The 14,309-nt window shown below is 35.3% G+C and overlaps 1 protein-coding gene across 5 annotated transcripts in view; it reads right to left on the bottom strand.

Moving 5' to 3' along the window:
- Positions 1-14,309, bottom strand: part of LOC132697481 (netrin receptor UNC5C) — a 472,678-nt gene that overhangs the window by 276,923 nt on the left and 181,446 nt on the right. For all 5 annotated transcript variants that reach the window (XM_060663046.1, XM_060663049.1, XM_060663051.1 and 2 more), the window contains one exon: positions 6,113-6,496. In XM_060663046.1, coding sequence (XP_060519029.1) covers positions 6,113-6,496 — 384 coding nt within the window. The remainder of the gene's footprint in view (positions 1-6,112; positions 6,497-14,309) is intronic.

The raw sequence follows: 14,309 nt of genomic DNA, 5'->3' as shown, positions 1-14,309 counted from the left end.
GACTTTAAACACGATTATTGTAAATTGTTTGAAAATGTCACCATAGACAAAACGCAATTAAAAACATCCTCATAAAAAAGTATTGTCACTACTTTTATGAGCCAATCAAACCAATTAGGGGCCTAAATTTTCCGTTCTGGCCCATGTTTACAAACTAAACTAAAGTTATTCTTTAAGACTAGACTTACGCAAAAAATTAAAGGAACGTTCTCTGAAACACCAGGTCAAAATTAATATTCACTGAAGTGAGATCAAAAACATAAACTAAATAATTTCAGAACAATAAAATCGGAATATCCAGTTAGAAAATGGAGATACACCCATCAAATCGGAATATCCAGTTAGAAAATGGAGATACACCCATCAAATTCTGTAACGAAAACATCTATCTGCGAGTTATTTTCGATGCTGCTGGGGGATATGATAATGAAATAAAAAGCAGAATCAGCAAGCATAAAGAACATTTGGTTGCCTCAATGGACTTTTCATCAAAAAAAGTCTTGGAAACGTTGGAAATGGACGTGGACAGAAAATACTTAGGTATATCTCGTCTAGACAGAATCCCAAAATGGAAAGGAGTTTCAAGGAAGAGGAGTGACACATACCTTAGAGAACACCAATGCAAAGACCTTCAGAGGTGGTAGTTATGGTAGTTATGCATCCGACAATGTCGAAAGACGTTTTAAAACCCATTTATATTATAAAACCTATACAAATTATTCAAGTAAAATGACAACACTGCAAAAACAATTTGCTAAACAAATGGAAACCAAGTTTCAAAAATAAAGAAAAAAAATTTTGATGGTAGAATGAGGCCTGCAGCGTTTAGTTTTTCATCCACGTGATCCAGCGACTTCAAAATCCATAAATTTTATCAATGTCACACTACACTTCATTTCCCAGAGTTCAATAAACTCTTGTTGATAATTTTTCGATAACGTTTTGTTCCCTTTCTTTGCCGTTTACCGCAACTCAACTGAGAATAGGCAAAACCCTTCTTGAGAGCGTTTCGTGTATTCACTCGAATCAACCGAACCGAGAAAAAAATCCCCACTTGTAATTCACGTTTTGTATGCGTACACGAGTGCTCTTGACTGTCGACGACGACAAGCAGAATTAGCACTTGCCTGTTTGCACCGCAGTTTTAACATTTCTCACGACGTACGAGATTTAAATTATTGTTTTTTATTAGTAATTAACAAAATATATACTTTCACTTGCTGGAGCGAATTCAAAGTTCTTGGTACATATTTTTTACTGCTTGATAATATATTTTCATAGAAAATTCCACAGACTGCTGCGAATATTAAAGACCTGACTAGCGGTTAAGATTGTTAAGAATTCCATGCGCTCTCGGATTTTTCTTTGTTGAGGGATTTTCGGGCAAGTAGTAAACCTGGTTTTAATGCTACATTTCTTAACATCTTCGATCCGTCAGAAACAAAATTGCAGTTGCCGGACACAATCATGAAACTGGACATCAAATCTTGTTACATAAAACTAACAATCTCTGAATTCACATTGACTTCAAAGGGGTTCTGTCGTCCTTGAAAAAATTCTGCCCATCGGCACAGACCCCCCAATATCAAATATTGGGTTGTTCGGAAAGTCATTTCGTTTTTTTTGGGGAACATGAAAGACAGTTTTCGTATAATGAATAAATATTTTATGAAATTATATATTGGCCATTCTGGTCCAACACCTTTTGCCATCTTTCTGGCAGTAACATAATTCCCCTCTCATAAAAGTTTTGGTCCTTGCTGGCAAAAAACTGGTTCAGGTGGTTTTTGACATCTTCATTTGAGGTAAAGGTTTTGCCATCCAAAAAATTTTGCAGGGACCGGAACAAATAGTAGCCGGAAGGCGCCAGATCTGGAGAATTTGGTGGATGTTGCAGTACGTCCCATTCAAGCTGTAAAAGTTTTTGGCGAGTGACCAAACTTGTGTGAGGTCTCGCATTATCCTGGTTGAACACTACACCCTTCCTGTTGATTAATTCGGGCCTCTTCTCTTTAAGTGAATCATTCAATTTGTCCAGTTGATGACAATAGACTTCTGAATTAATCGTTGTATTATCCGGCAAAAGCTCAAAAAAAACGATTCCTTTGACATCCCATCAAACGGAGAGCATCACCTTTTTTTGGTGAATGTTGGCTTTTGACACGCTTTGAGCCGGTTCATCTTTTCTGCTCCATGACCTCTTGCGTCTAACATTGTTGTATACAACCCATTTTTCGTCCCCAGTAATAATCCGCTTCAAAAATGGATCATTTTCTTGACGTTTGAGGAGCGAATCACACACGTCAACGCGACGACACAAATTTCGCTCCGTAAGGACATGGGGCACCCACACATCGAGCTTCGAGGTTAAGCCCATGCCTTTCAAATGGCCATAAACAATCGAATTCGACAAATTTAATCTCTCACCGATCTCTCGTGTGGTTATTCGCCGATTTGCATCAACTAATGCCTTTATCGCATCTTTGTCAGCTTCGACCGGCCTTCCAGACCGTGGTGCATCTTCGACATCAAAATTGCCGGATCGAAATTTTGCAAACCAGTTCTGGCACTGGCGTACTGTTAACACCCCTTCTCCATACACATCCGTCAATTTTTTTCTTGCTTGGACAGGATTTTTACCTTTTCTGAAGTAAAAAAGTAAAATATGACGAAAATGCTGCTTATTGCTCTCCATATTTAAAAGGGCACCAACCAAAAACTACTGCGTAGAATTAATAGAACTTTTTTACACACAAGCCTTGCAATATCAGCTCGCAAGACATATAATGGTTATGCGGCTTAAGTGTGAAGTTGGTTTCGAAAAAACGTAATTAAGTCCTCTGACGGGAAAAAACGAAATGACTTTCCGAACAACCTTATAGCTTTTCATTGGAAGATAAAGTTGAACTCCCGAATTCTTGCAAATCCATTCTTTAGAAACACAAAACCATACAGCAGAATTATGTTACAAATTCTGAAACTTTCTGGATGATGATGATGATGATGGATGCTAAAATAAGAAATTAGAGACTTTCACCAAAACTGCCAGCCGCCACAAATTGATGAAGACCGATTCATATTAAACTAACCAATGCATTTTCATCTGGTTAAACTAAATTGGAGGTATTGAGAAAGCCATTTTCGGAGTTAATTCATACGTTAAACAAATCCGAAAAACCGATCCTACATGAACCACAAGACCTCATACACTAATAGCATTTATTTGGCAAGTGGTTCACAAATCGTTTTTAGTAGTTAAAAAGCTGGAGGAAGACTTGGGTTAAATCAGCTTATGTTAGTAATGCGGTATCCAAATTCAAGGCAATGTGTCATGCATGTGCCGATGTACATGATTGTGAAGTTCCAGTTCGGCTAATACATCTGGTTTAAAATTTAAGATCCATTGCTTGAAAAAATATAAACAAAAGAGAATTCATAAGAAGTGCATGAATGTTCAGAACTGCCTTCACGCATTGACGATACCGACTGCATTGAGTGTGGAAAAAATTATTATTCAACCAAATCGCTAGACCTAATATATAGTTTGTGACAAGTGTTTGCATAAAATGTATGGAAAAAGAAAAATGGCCAATTGTTCACCGTGGATGTATTATAATTATATAGGTTGTAATAAGCCTCACATTAATGGTTTTGAGAATCTTTATTTAAAATTTTAAGTTGTGTCACAAAAACATTCATCTGTTTTTCTAGTAAGGCCATGGTTTAGTGATTTGTTGTTCACTTATTTTTAAATAAACCGTCAAGACACTTATGTTAATAATTATTTCCTCTAACCCTCACTACAACTACACTACAAAGTGATTTCTTCATGTTGCTTTCCTGATTTTAAGCGTCCTATGATATTCCGAGCCGAGATTTTTAAACGAAGATCAACTAAAAGCGAGTCCATCTGCTGCGCGATTTAATAAAATGGCGACGGCGCGTAACTGGGACAGAGTCTTTCGTCTGCCTATAATTAATATATTAAAGGAACCGGTTATTTCGCCATTTCCCTTGGGGAAACTAATTTTATATAGCGCAGAACGTCAAGATCGTACTTTGTAGCAGAGGATCGTATGCTAAGTTTCCGGTTTAAGGACAAAGTTTCTCGGCGATGAGAACTACGCAAAGCGAATTATGAGAATGCGACGATAGAGGGGAACTTTGAGGGGCCCAATTAAAAGGTGCCCCAAAAATTAATACCTGCGTCTGGCAGATCTACTTCGTAGTTGTAGTTTTATTCTATTCCGAGCAAGTTCAGTAAAATAAAAGTCGTGATACGATTAGACATAATGAATAAGGTTTTGAAATTACGTCAGTTTAAAGAAAAGGGTACCTAGGTCTATGCGTTTGGGAGAGCTTGAGTAATACTTTTGTCAGTTTTGCAGAATTACTTTCAGCTACATTTTCTCCGTCTATTCCGATTCTGTCTCTGAGTAATGGTTACATTCACATTGATCTCAGTTTTATTTAAAAATATTACATGAGTCCATTTGTTGAGCCGCTTTAAAAGGACAAAGTTTACCAGAAATACGAGAAAAGAGTCAAATCTGTCTTCTATTAAAGTGATTACCAAAAATTACTGCGTGAGTTGCACAAATCCTCGTCAGTTGAGTATTTTGTTGCTATGTCAGGAGTCCTTTATTTTTTGATTTTCACTTGCTCTTTGTGGATGACCTAAAGATATTCTTGTACATCACCAAACAGAATGATCAGTGGCGATCTGGGAACTTTCTGAAACGTAATGTTGCCAAATGCAAGTCTTTTTATCCAAATAATAGTCCCGTGTTGTGCGACTATACTCTCAACGGTGTGCCATTGGAGGGGTGCGATTCGTTCAGAAATCTGGGTGTTGTGCTTGACACTAACTTTGCTTTTGTTGAACACATGTCAAGAATAATGGCAAGCGCATCCAAGCTAGTCTGTTAGAAACTTGAGAGGTTTGATCAATATCTACGAAAATCTTACTTCTAGTTTAGAGTGCATTCAGTGTAAATGCCTAAAATATTTTCACTGTAAGTTACATGGATATTATCCTCCATGAAGATTTGATCAACTTTTGTTCCTCCCACTGTCTCTTAACATTGAACAGACTGGTTTATCTCCAGCCTGCTAGATAAAACCCCTTTTTTAATTTCACGCTGTAATTGACGCAGTTAGGACCAATATAATGGTCATATCACCATAATGCTGACTTGTGTGATATTAATTTAGGCTCACTGTGCAGCCTGTCCCAAATCCGAGGGGGACTATTGTATGATATTCGAAGTCAGATCAGTCAGTCAGAAAATTTAAAACCGCTTGAAAATCGAGAAAATTGTGATGAGTTTTGGAGAAATCCGGGAAAATCTGAAAATTAACAATTTCGTTCGTATTTTTTCCTGACTTAGTTGAAAACTGCAATTCTTTCACCCCTACAAATTTACATTTTCAATTTTTAAGTATGACGTTTTGTATGCCCTTCATCAACTTTATCTTTTTAAATACATTTTTTATTCAATATTTCATTCATTCTGAAAAATCACACTTAATAATTTACTAAACGCTAACGCCTCAAAATTTAAAATAAAGCTGAAATTACACAAAAAAAATAGATCTCTATTTTTTTTATTTGTTAGCCTTATGCTAATAATAACCCTCGAGGATCAATCAAACATTTTGTAAATGAAATGCAAATTCCGAAAATGCGAATATGGAGAATATTACATTGAAAACTCTACAAAATCCAACTCAAAACCTTAGACCCAGTGATGACATTAGTATTGTTTAGTAAACCGTTAAGTGTGAGCTCTTTGGAAATGTAAATAAAAATGTAGGTCTGTACTCCGAATTTTCATGACTTTGCGCCTCTATTTAACCAACTCAGGATCGCTTACCCCTTCGAAATTGGGACACCCTGGACACTGTTGTTTCTAAATGTAAATATGGCCTAAAGGACAATCAATTCGTTTTTCGCCTTTTGTTCAAAATGAAACACTACTTATTAAAAAAATGATTAAGGTATTTGTACACCATCGAATACAGAAAATAATTCCCACTGCAACATTTGTGAGAAGCAGGTGATGACGCAAAATCGTTAGAATGGAAGACATGCAGAAACTTCTAAACTTACATGCAACTTCGACTGTGGCGGCCATACTTTTGATGCTCCCCTTGCCGCTCCATGCGTGACACTCACACTTGAACTTCTCCTTGCCGAAAAACTCTTCGACCATGTCTCTGGTAACGTTCAGTTCACCCTCCATTATCCTGATCCCGGTTTGCGGATCGACAAATTGGAACTCCTCGCCCGCCACATTCCTCACGCCGTTACACTTGAAATATACTTGGAGCGCGTGCGCAGCTTTACACTGGAGTGTGGCAGCACGGTTTTTCACCACGTAAGCGTTTTGAGGTTCGGTGAGGAAAATCGGAAAGTCAGTGTTGAGGAGTAGCGACTCGTCCTGCTCGGATGTGGGTTTGACGGTCGACACTGCATCTTCCAGAAGGGCGCCGTCTGAAACAAGCAAGTTCGATAGAGTTTATTTTCAGGTAGAATATTTTTCTTTAAGAATAGACTTTATAATGTACCGTGCATTATAATATGCTGTATGACATAGACATCGCAACGCTCAGTATGGCGCACGCGGTCAAATTTCGGCGTAAGTTCTTTGATATTGCGAATACGGCCGGATGCAAATTCCGATTGGTATATCAGCGACCAAAGCGACCGTACCCGCTGCTTTTCCTCTTTTATTGCCCAATCCGGCGTTTTAATTTCCGCCACACCATATGGTGGCGCGGGCCGCGCGTTTTGTTCATTCCCGGGCTAGTAATTGGGAGGAGGGCGCTAAACGACGCTTCGATTTTTTTTAGAGGGTTTCGTGGCCATAAATTTACATTATTCGACATTTAAATTTCTGCACGAGCACGTGATAACGTCTACTCTCTTTTGGGATGCGAAAAAATCCCCCCTCCGCCCTTGTGTAAATGTCATTTTTATGTGTTTATTTCATCGCTAAACCTTTTAGTTTTGCAAGGAAAATATTTTCCAAAAACAATTTTAACCAGCTTTCCAGATTTTCAGAAAGAATTATATTCAAAAATTTTTGTCAGGAATTCTGTATTAACAAAATATTTTCTAAAAATAGAGTTATTATATTCGATCCTCTTGTAAACGAAGCAACGTTTAATGGCAACTCAATATTGGTTAGTTTTGGTTAGTTCCCATTATTCTATTGTTGAGTTGATAGAGAGGAGAGAACTATTATTTAAAAATTGGCTTAGCAACAATGCATACTGGTCAAATATTTAACGTCATCTTGAATTTGGCTTTTTGACAGTAATGTTAACTTATGGTGTCTCTTATTTCTGTTTACCTTTTATCGTTTTTTTATCCATAATAGAATGAGCTACGCAGTTTGTAACCTTTCGAACTGCCCGCAGTGGAAGTTATTTTAGAAATTCTGCTAAAAAAAATAATCACTTTTATTCGTCGTTTCATTGTTGGTTTAATTATTACAGTTTTCGAGTGACATTTGACAGAAAAAAGTGTTTAATTACGTTGTTTTCCGAAAATAAAAAAAATCTCAATCAGCAATAATAGGCCTATACCCTATAGAAAGTCATTAGAACATATATATTTCTCACTGCAGAATAAATATGTATTACGTTATAAATATTTGGGTATTTTAAAAATCGCTGCTCATTGAGACGACTATTCCTTTTTGTTGTTTTCTAATACTGGCAACGAATCAGGGTGATTGTGGATCAAGATGGAGTTTTTAAAATACTGGATTTCGCGATTTGCAGAAAAGTTTTGGAAAAATCTGGAGAACATTAAAGAAAAACAAGTACTATCATTTTAAAATCATGAAAATGCAGCACCTCACTGAGGAAAATAAGACTAATTTTTGTACGCTTATGTTAGAAAGACTAGAAATTGGCCATCAATAACTTGTTACGTACAATTGTACGTCCCTTTTGTACGAAACGTAGTCAATAAATGAATCTATCTATCTATCTATCTATTTATCTATCATAAGACGTTGAAGAATTTACAGATTCCACTGAACGAAGCTACCGAAATTATTTGTCAACAAAATGGGTCACCTTCACATAATGCTGCTTAAGTAACGGACTATCTTTACAATAAATATAGAGACACTTATTTTATGGGTTTATTTAAAAAAATAAATTTTATTTACTACGCAATAAAACATTTATGTAATAAAAGAGTGAATTAGAAATGAAATAAATAATACAAACACCAATCAGGGCTATCGACTATGTGTAGAAATGAACGGTAGTCACTTTCAACATTTGAAATAAATATATAATGTAGGTAACCAAGTATCTTTCATGATCATATTAATAATAAAGTAATTGTTTATACAATCGATATTAAATATTAAACATTGCGACAAATCGGTTACTGTCAAAATGGCCTAATAAACAATTTTAGTTTTAGTTAGTAAAGGATTAGTATACAGAGCATTCTATAATTCTTGTATGCATGAACATAACATGAAACATTTTTCGTCAAAATTACTCACATCCTCAAGGAGGACTCTTTCGTTTGAACGTCTGTGGTGAGGACAAAAGCCCAAAATGCGGTACGGTTGACAACCTTAACGCCAGGAGTCGCTGTATTTGGGAATCCCAAGAAGCGTCGTTAATCCTCAAACGATCCGACCCGAGTGGTATCGTTAAACCGGAATCTTACGACATGATTCTTTTAATTAACTTAAATTTATTTGATGAAGATCCTACCCCGCAGATATACTAACAACGTTTTCTTCGATGAATACTCATTCGTTGGTCAGCTGACTGCAGCGTTGCCGCTTCGCATTTTCTTCGGTGTTTAAAACGATTCGTCGGATGCTCTCAACTCTTACCGTGTGTTTCACAATTCCGTGCAAATATTTTCCAGACATACTTAACAGTCAGGAATATCCACTAAACGGATTTTTTAAACAAAAAGTGATGCCCTGACTCTCCAAAAAAAATCAAGTTAATGATAAATGTGCCCTTAAAATATTTGTACAGAATTTTACTTTGTACAATTGTGCAGACTTTTTATACCCTGAGTAATATAAGCACCTCCTGGATAAAGCATAATTAATTAAACGATAAAGAATAGGTGTCAAAATAAAAAATAATCAAGTTATGAATATGTTTAGCAAATCGATAGATGCAATAAAATAACCACCATGGGAGAAAAATTTAAATAGTTGTATTGAAAATATTTTATAAGGATCGGTAGAATCGACAAGATGTTTTAGATAGAGGTAACGGGGTATTTATGTCGTTGTTAGTTGCAGACTGAGTGGTCAGGAGTTGAAATAATTTACTTTTTTTTATTAAAGAATGTTTTCCGGAAAAGGAACAGAAAATAAACCTGGAATATTTAGGAACAGGGTAAGAATAAATAGGTTAAGAACACTAGCAATTCTGCCGCATTAGCTATTCAATTAATAAAAATTTATAGTAAATCATTAGAAATCGCATTCTTTCCAATAAGATGGAAAACAGTTCCTGTAATTTCCATATCTAAAAAAGATGTAAAGAATTACCGCCCAATTAGAATTCTCTGCACTTTTGGTACAATTTTTGAAACGTTTGTTAATATGTCCTTCCAATTTAAAAGACAAATTATAGACGAACAGTAGGCACTTGCTAAAACTAAAACCATTGATTCCAATCTAATATGATTTTAGCTAGGCTTTCGATAAAATAAAACATAAAATCTTGACTCGGAGGGCTGCTGTGGTCAGGGTTAAATTCTATTCAACAGATAGAAATCAATATTTAGACGTACAGAAGACAGCCATCTTGGACCTTTACTTCTTAACATTTACATTAACGTAATAAGAGTTCAAGGCGATCTTTTTAATTCTTCATAAAACTAGAAACTCAAACCCTCTAATTTTTGACTTTAAACTTATGAATACATCTATGAAACGTTTGTAAATAATGTGAAAAACTCAATGCGTAGCTTGGGTTGCATTGTCAGATTCAAAAGGTTTTGCTTCTTATAATAAGATAACATCCCTCTATGGCAGAAGAACTTTTGCAAATTTACTTGTCTTGGGGTCAAACTTCTGCTTTAGTCAGAATGGTCAGACTTTAAAACGAGCACTGCAACAATTGTTTTGAAATGCAAATAAAATTAATCTTTTTTTGTTGCATTCATAGTTACACAATTTTTTTTATTCCCATTTTGGTTTAGTTTAATTTCAGCATATTGAAGTTAATACTTGTTATTTATTTTTGTTATCCATTAATATTACAAATTTTCCTAGAAATTTAGAAATTTTTAACCTTATTTCTCTATTCAGGCGATACTTATTTTATATCTTCCTCCTAGCTCTTGAAAGTGGCTTGCATAATATTAATATTTTGCACTTAAGTCAAGTTTATGCTTAGTTATAATTTATAGTGTCTTATGTACAGTACAGCATATCATTAATCTATAGATACCAAACTAAGTTTTGCAATTCAAAGAATTGCAAAGAATTTCAAGGCCCAAGTCATAAATATATAACGCCTATGCACGGTCCGATTTTGTAATGTAAACAGAATTGAAAACATTTAAAAAACGTTAATTTTTGTCATAAAAAGAAAAATTATAACAGTTTTGTAAGAAGATATTTTTGCTTTATCACTCAATTAGTTTAAGAATCAAACAGTAAGAGCTTTTACCCAAAAACTAATAATCGTGGAGAGAGTACAGTATGCAACATGTAGATAAACTCGTCACTAAACTGGCATTTCTCAAACTTGTTTTATAATAAATTATAAAGTATTATGTTTCAAACTGCTTTTACAAACATTTTGTAGTTCAAAATTTACTTAGTATGGTTTATCTCCTTATTTCAACATTGAAAAGCTAAACAAAACTACTGTTCCAGATCTGACATTGAAAATTACAGTATGTGCTCGAGACTTAGTGAAACGATACTGCCTTATTATTTATAAAAAAGATGCATTTGAAACTCCATGAACTACTAAGTCAAATATCAATTTCACTAAACTGGTTGGAGGACAAGGTTCTTTCTCTTCTTTCGATTTCAAAATCCCACTTTACTTTTGGAATTGAACACAAATTCGCAAAAAAAAAAACAAAAACGTTATATCAGAAAAGAAAGCAATATCAATATGAGGTGGATATTTGAGTTATAAATTTTTTTTTGCAAAGAAACTGACACAGACTACTATATCTTTTTAAATTTTAAATCAAATGAAATCATTGGTTTTGTCAGTATAACAGTCAAAACTTTTAATTCAGGACACATTAGATTTTTCGCTGATAGATCAGAGTAATCCAATAAAAATCGTAAACACAGTTACTCCAAATACCGTATGTGAGGCCAAAATATTATTATTATTACAAATAATAAAGTGCAGAAAAGAACATATTATGCACATTGATAGTAGCATGAGAATGTTATACATATAATAGCATATTATGCAACAAGTGCGGCAAACGGCATTTGACTCACGAGTTTATTTGACACGAGCGAAGCGCAGCGAAGCGAGTTTTTAATAAACGAGTGAGTTAAAAAGTTTACCGAACGTGTTGCTGACTATACTTTTTGTACGACCGTTAGTTTTTGGGAAAATTTTCACAAAACAACATGAATATATTCACTGACAAACATCCGATTGCTCCTAAATCCGTGCGGTAAAATTCCGGAAATGTCCGAAGTGGCTCGCAATGGTGGGAAACGAAACTGACGTGGTAAAGTGACGCTTCTCGAACGCTAGATTGTCGGGTAATTAGGTATTTTACAGACAGGGGTAGAAAAAAAAATTTAATTATTACTGTGAAACAATACACTGTAGAAGCGATATTTAAATACAGACAAGTTCGGCGCACACAACATCTGGGGATAAACTGTTCCAATAATCGAAAGTCCTGTTACTTATAAAATACAGGCGATGTGAAGTCTTTATTTTAAATGGATGACCACGTAGACGTTCATCATTGCTTAAGACCACAAAGGGCACGTCAGATGGAAATTGGTCATACGCAAATCTATACAGCCCACGCTGCTTAATGTTGGCAGACTCATTGCACTCTTTCCAGAACATCACAGTCACGCAATAGCCATGGGTTCCTGACTGGAGAAGCAAATTCCAGCATGAGGCGAATATAAGTGGTAACAAGTTTGCAAGCCATGCGAGGACTAGGATTTTTAAAAATCTTTTTTAACAAAAATAACGCGCACTTTGCTTTCTTTGTAATATTTGATACATGTACAGACGACGCAAGATCATTGGTTACTGTAACACCTAGGTCCATCTGAGAATCGACACTTAACACAAAGTTTCCATTGATATAATAGTTCAAACCGGAATTGTTCTTGCCAACATGCAGCACAGAGCACTTTTGAGCATTCAGGGGCAATAGCCATGTTGAACACCACAATGCATGTGTTGCAGGATTTTCAAATAATTAAGTGTCATCAGCATAAGCGCTCACATGAGAATCAATGCTGGAGCACTTAGAATAGCACCGATCTCTGGGAAACACCACTAGGCGCGTTTTGTAGCAGTGCTTGAACCAAGTCCTTAGTAAATGTAATAAACTCATGCATTTTATTACAGACGTACTCAGAAATTTGGAAAAAAGCTATAATTGAATAATTAAAAAAAAAGACCTACAGAAAATGTTTGAGAAGTTTTTATACCTTCATATTGTACATTTCTCGACAAACACAAAACTTATTGGCAGACCGTTTTTCAACGAGACTATAATACCCAGACAGCCCTAGTGAACATCTGCGATATTATCAGAAGACGAAGAACAAAGCAATAGCATAGGTATAGCTTCGTTAGATTTCAGCAAGGAATTGTTTTTCTCAATGTATATCGCAGATAGGGAATACATTGCCAAATATTCAAAGTTTGGACAGTATGCAGACGACAGTGATATTTGCCCATTAACGATCAAAACACTGTAGAAACACGAGAGAGGCTAAACTAGGAGCAGCAAAAACTAAACATATTATCACAAGGTCACTATTTAAGACTTAACTTTGAAAAATCGCAACTAAAAGTTGCAATTAGGAAATAAACTATCCCAATTGTACAGCATCGTACATCACCATCATTCAAAAGGAAATTGATAGCGGCTTATCTTCGATTAAAAAATATAAATAACATAAAAAAACTATTTAGTCTTTAACAGCTCGCTGTCGTGGCAAACGAACAAAAAATGGTTCACTCCATATTTAAATCATCACACAATTCTAAATTCTAAATATCGACGTACGATTTTACATACGAATTGTTAAAGAGTGGTAAGCCAGAGTAGCCTCTTAAAGAGTTTAAATTGTTGTCTCAAAGACGTACGAGAAGAGGTATTCAAGTTTTTGAAGTGCCCAGTCACAGAAACTATCAAAATGTGGAATGAATTACAAAATAATGTAGAAATTTAAAAAGACAAGAATTTTTGCAAACATAGCACTAGAACTAGAACTGCTCAGTAAACAATAATATCTGTTACATATCGCCTTGTATTATAGTCTTTCTCCAAGCTTTTTTCGCGAACTCCTTTATAGATTCCCTCTCTTTCAGCTTCCCTGTGGGTTCCCATTCAAAATTTTCGTTGGTATACCGGACTAATTGTTGTGTTTTAATGTCATCGATAATGCAGATCAGTCTAATATCAAAATAATACCAAATTAAGACTGTATTAAGGTACGGGACGACATTAAGGAGCCAGAAACATCGTCTCCAGGGAAAGATAACCTGTGAATGTGGTGAGTCATATTTAGATAACCTGTGAATGTGGTGAGTCATAAATTTCGGAAACAAAAAGATCTTAAGACGTTATAGTTGAAGAATATAGGAAAGACCCCATGAGCGGCGAAATCCAAAGACCAGGATTTATGGAAAATGTATGGATTAAACAACACAACATCAAATGGTCCCAAACTCGGGATGTTCATAGGAAACCGCATTGGTTTAAGAAAACGATAAAAACAATGGAAACAACCTTAGCAAGCGTGGCAATCTCTAATAGAGGTCACTAATGTTGGCATACTAGCGAACACTTCTTGATTCTTCCTGCGTCGAATGTCAGTAGTAGGAAACTATCAGCTTTCCCTGTAAAGGATAGTAACTAGATATTTTATTGCGCAATAGGTTAAAGAAAAAATGTTGCTGCAAACAAGAAGTCAGTCATTAAAGTGGCTTCAGCTTTTACTAGAACCTGTAATGTTTTTGTTTTATTTGTTTTGTTTTTTTTATTATTACAATAATATGTAGCCGATTAATACACTGTGCGGCGCTAAAGAAAATCATGAAATCTAAATACAAAA

The sequence above is a fragment of the Cylas formicarius genome, unplaced genomic scaffold (genome assembly GCF_029955315.1).
Source record: "Cylas formicarius isolate icCylForm1 unplaced genomic scaffold, icCylForm1.1 PGA_scaffold_1__22_contigs__length_36826433, whole genome shotgun sequence".
In the NCBI taxonomy this organism is placed as follows: domain Eukaryota; kingdom Metazoa; phylum Arthropoda; class Insecta; order Coleoptera; family Brentidae; genus Cylas; species Cylas formicarius.
This window is presented reverse-complemented; position numbering and strand designations above follow the sequence as displayed.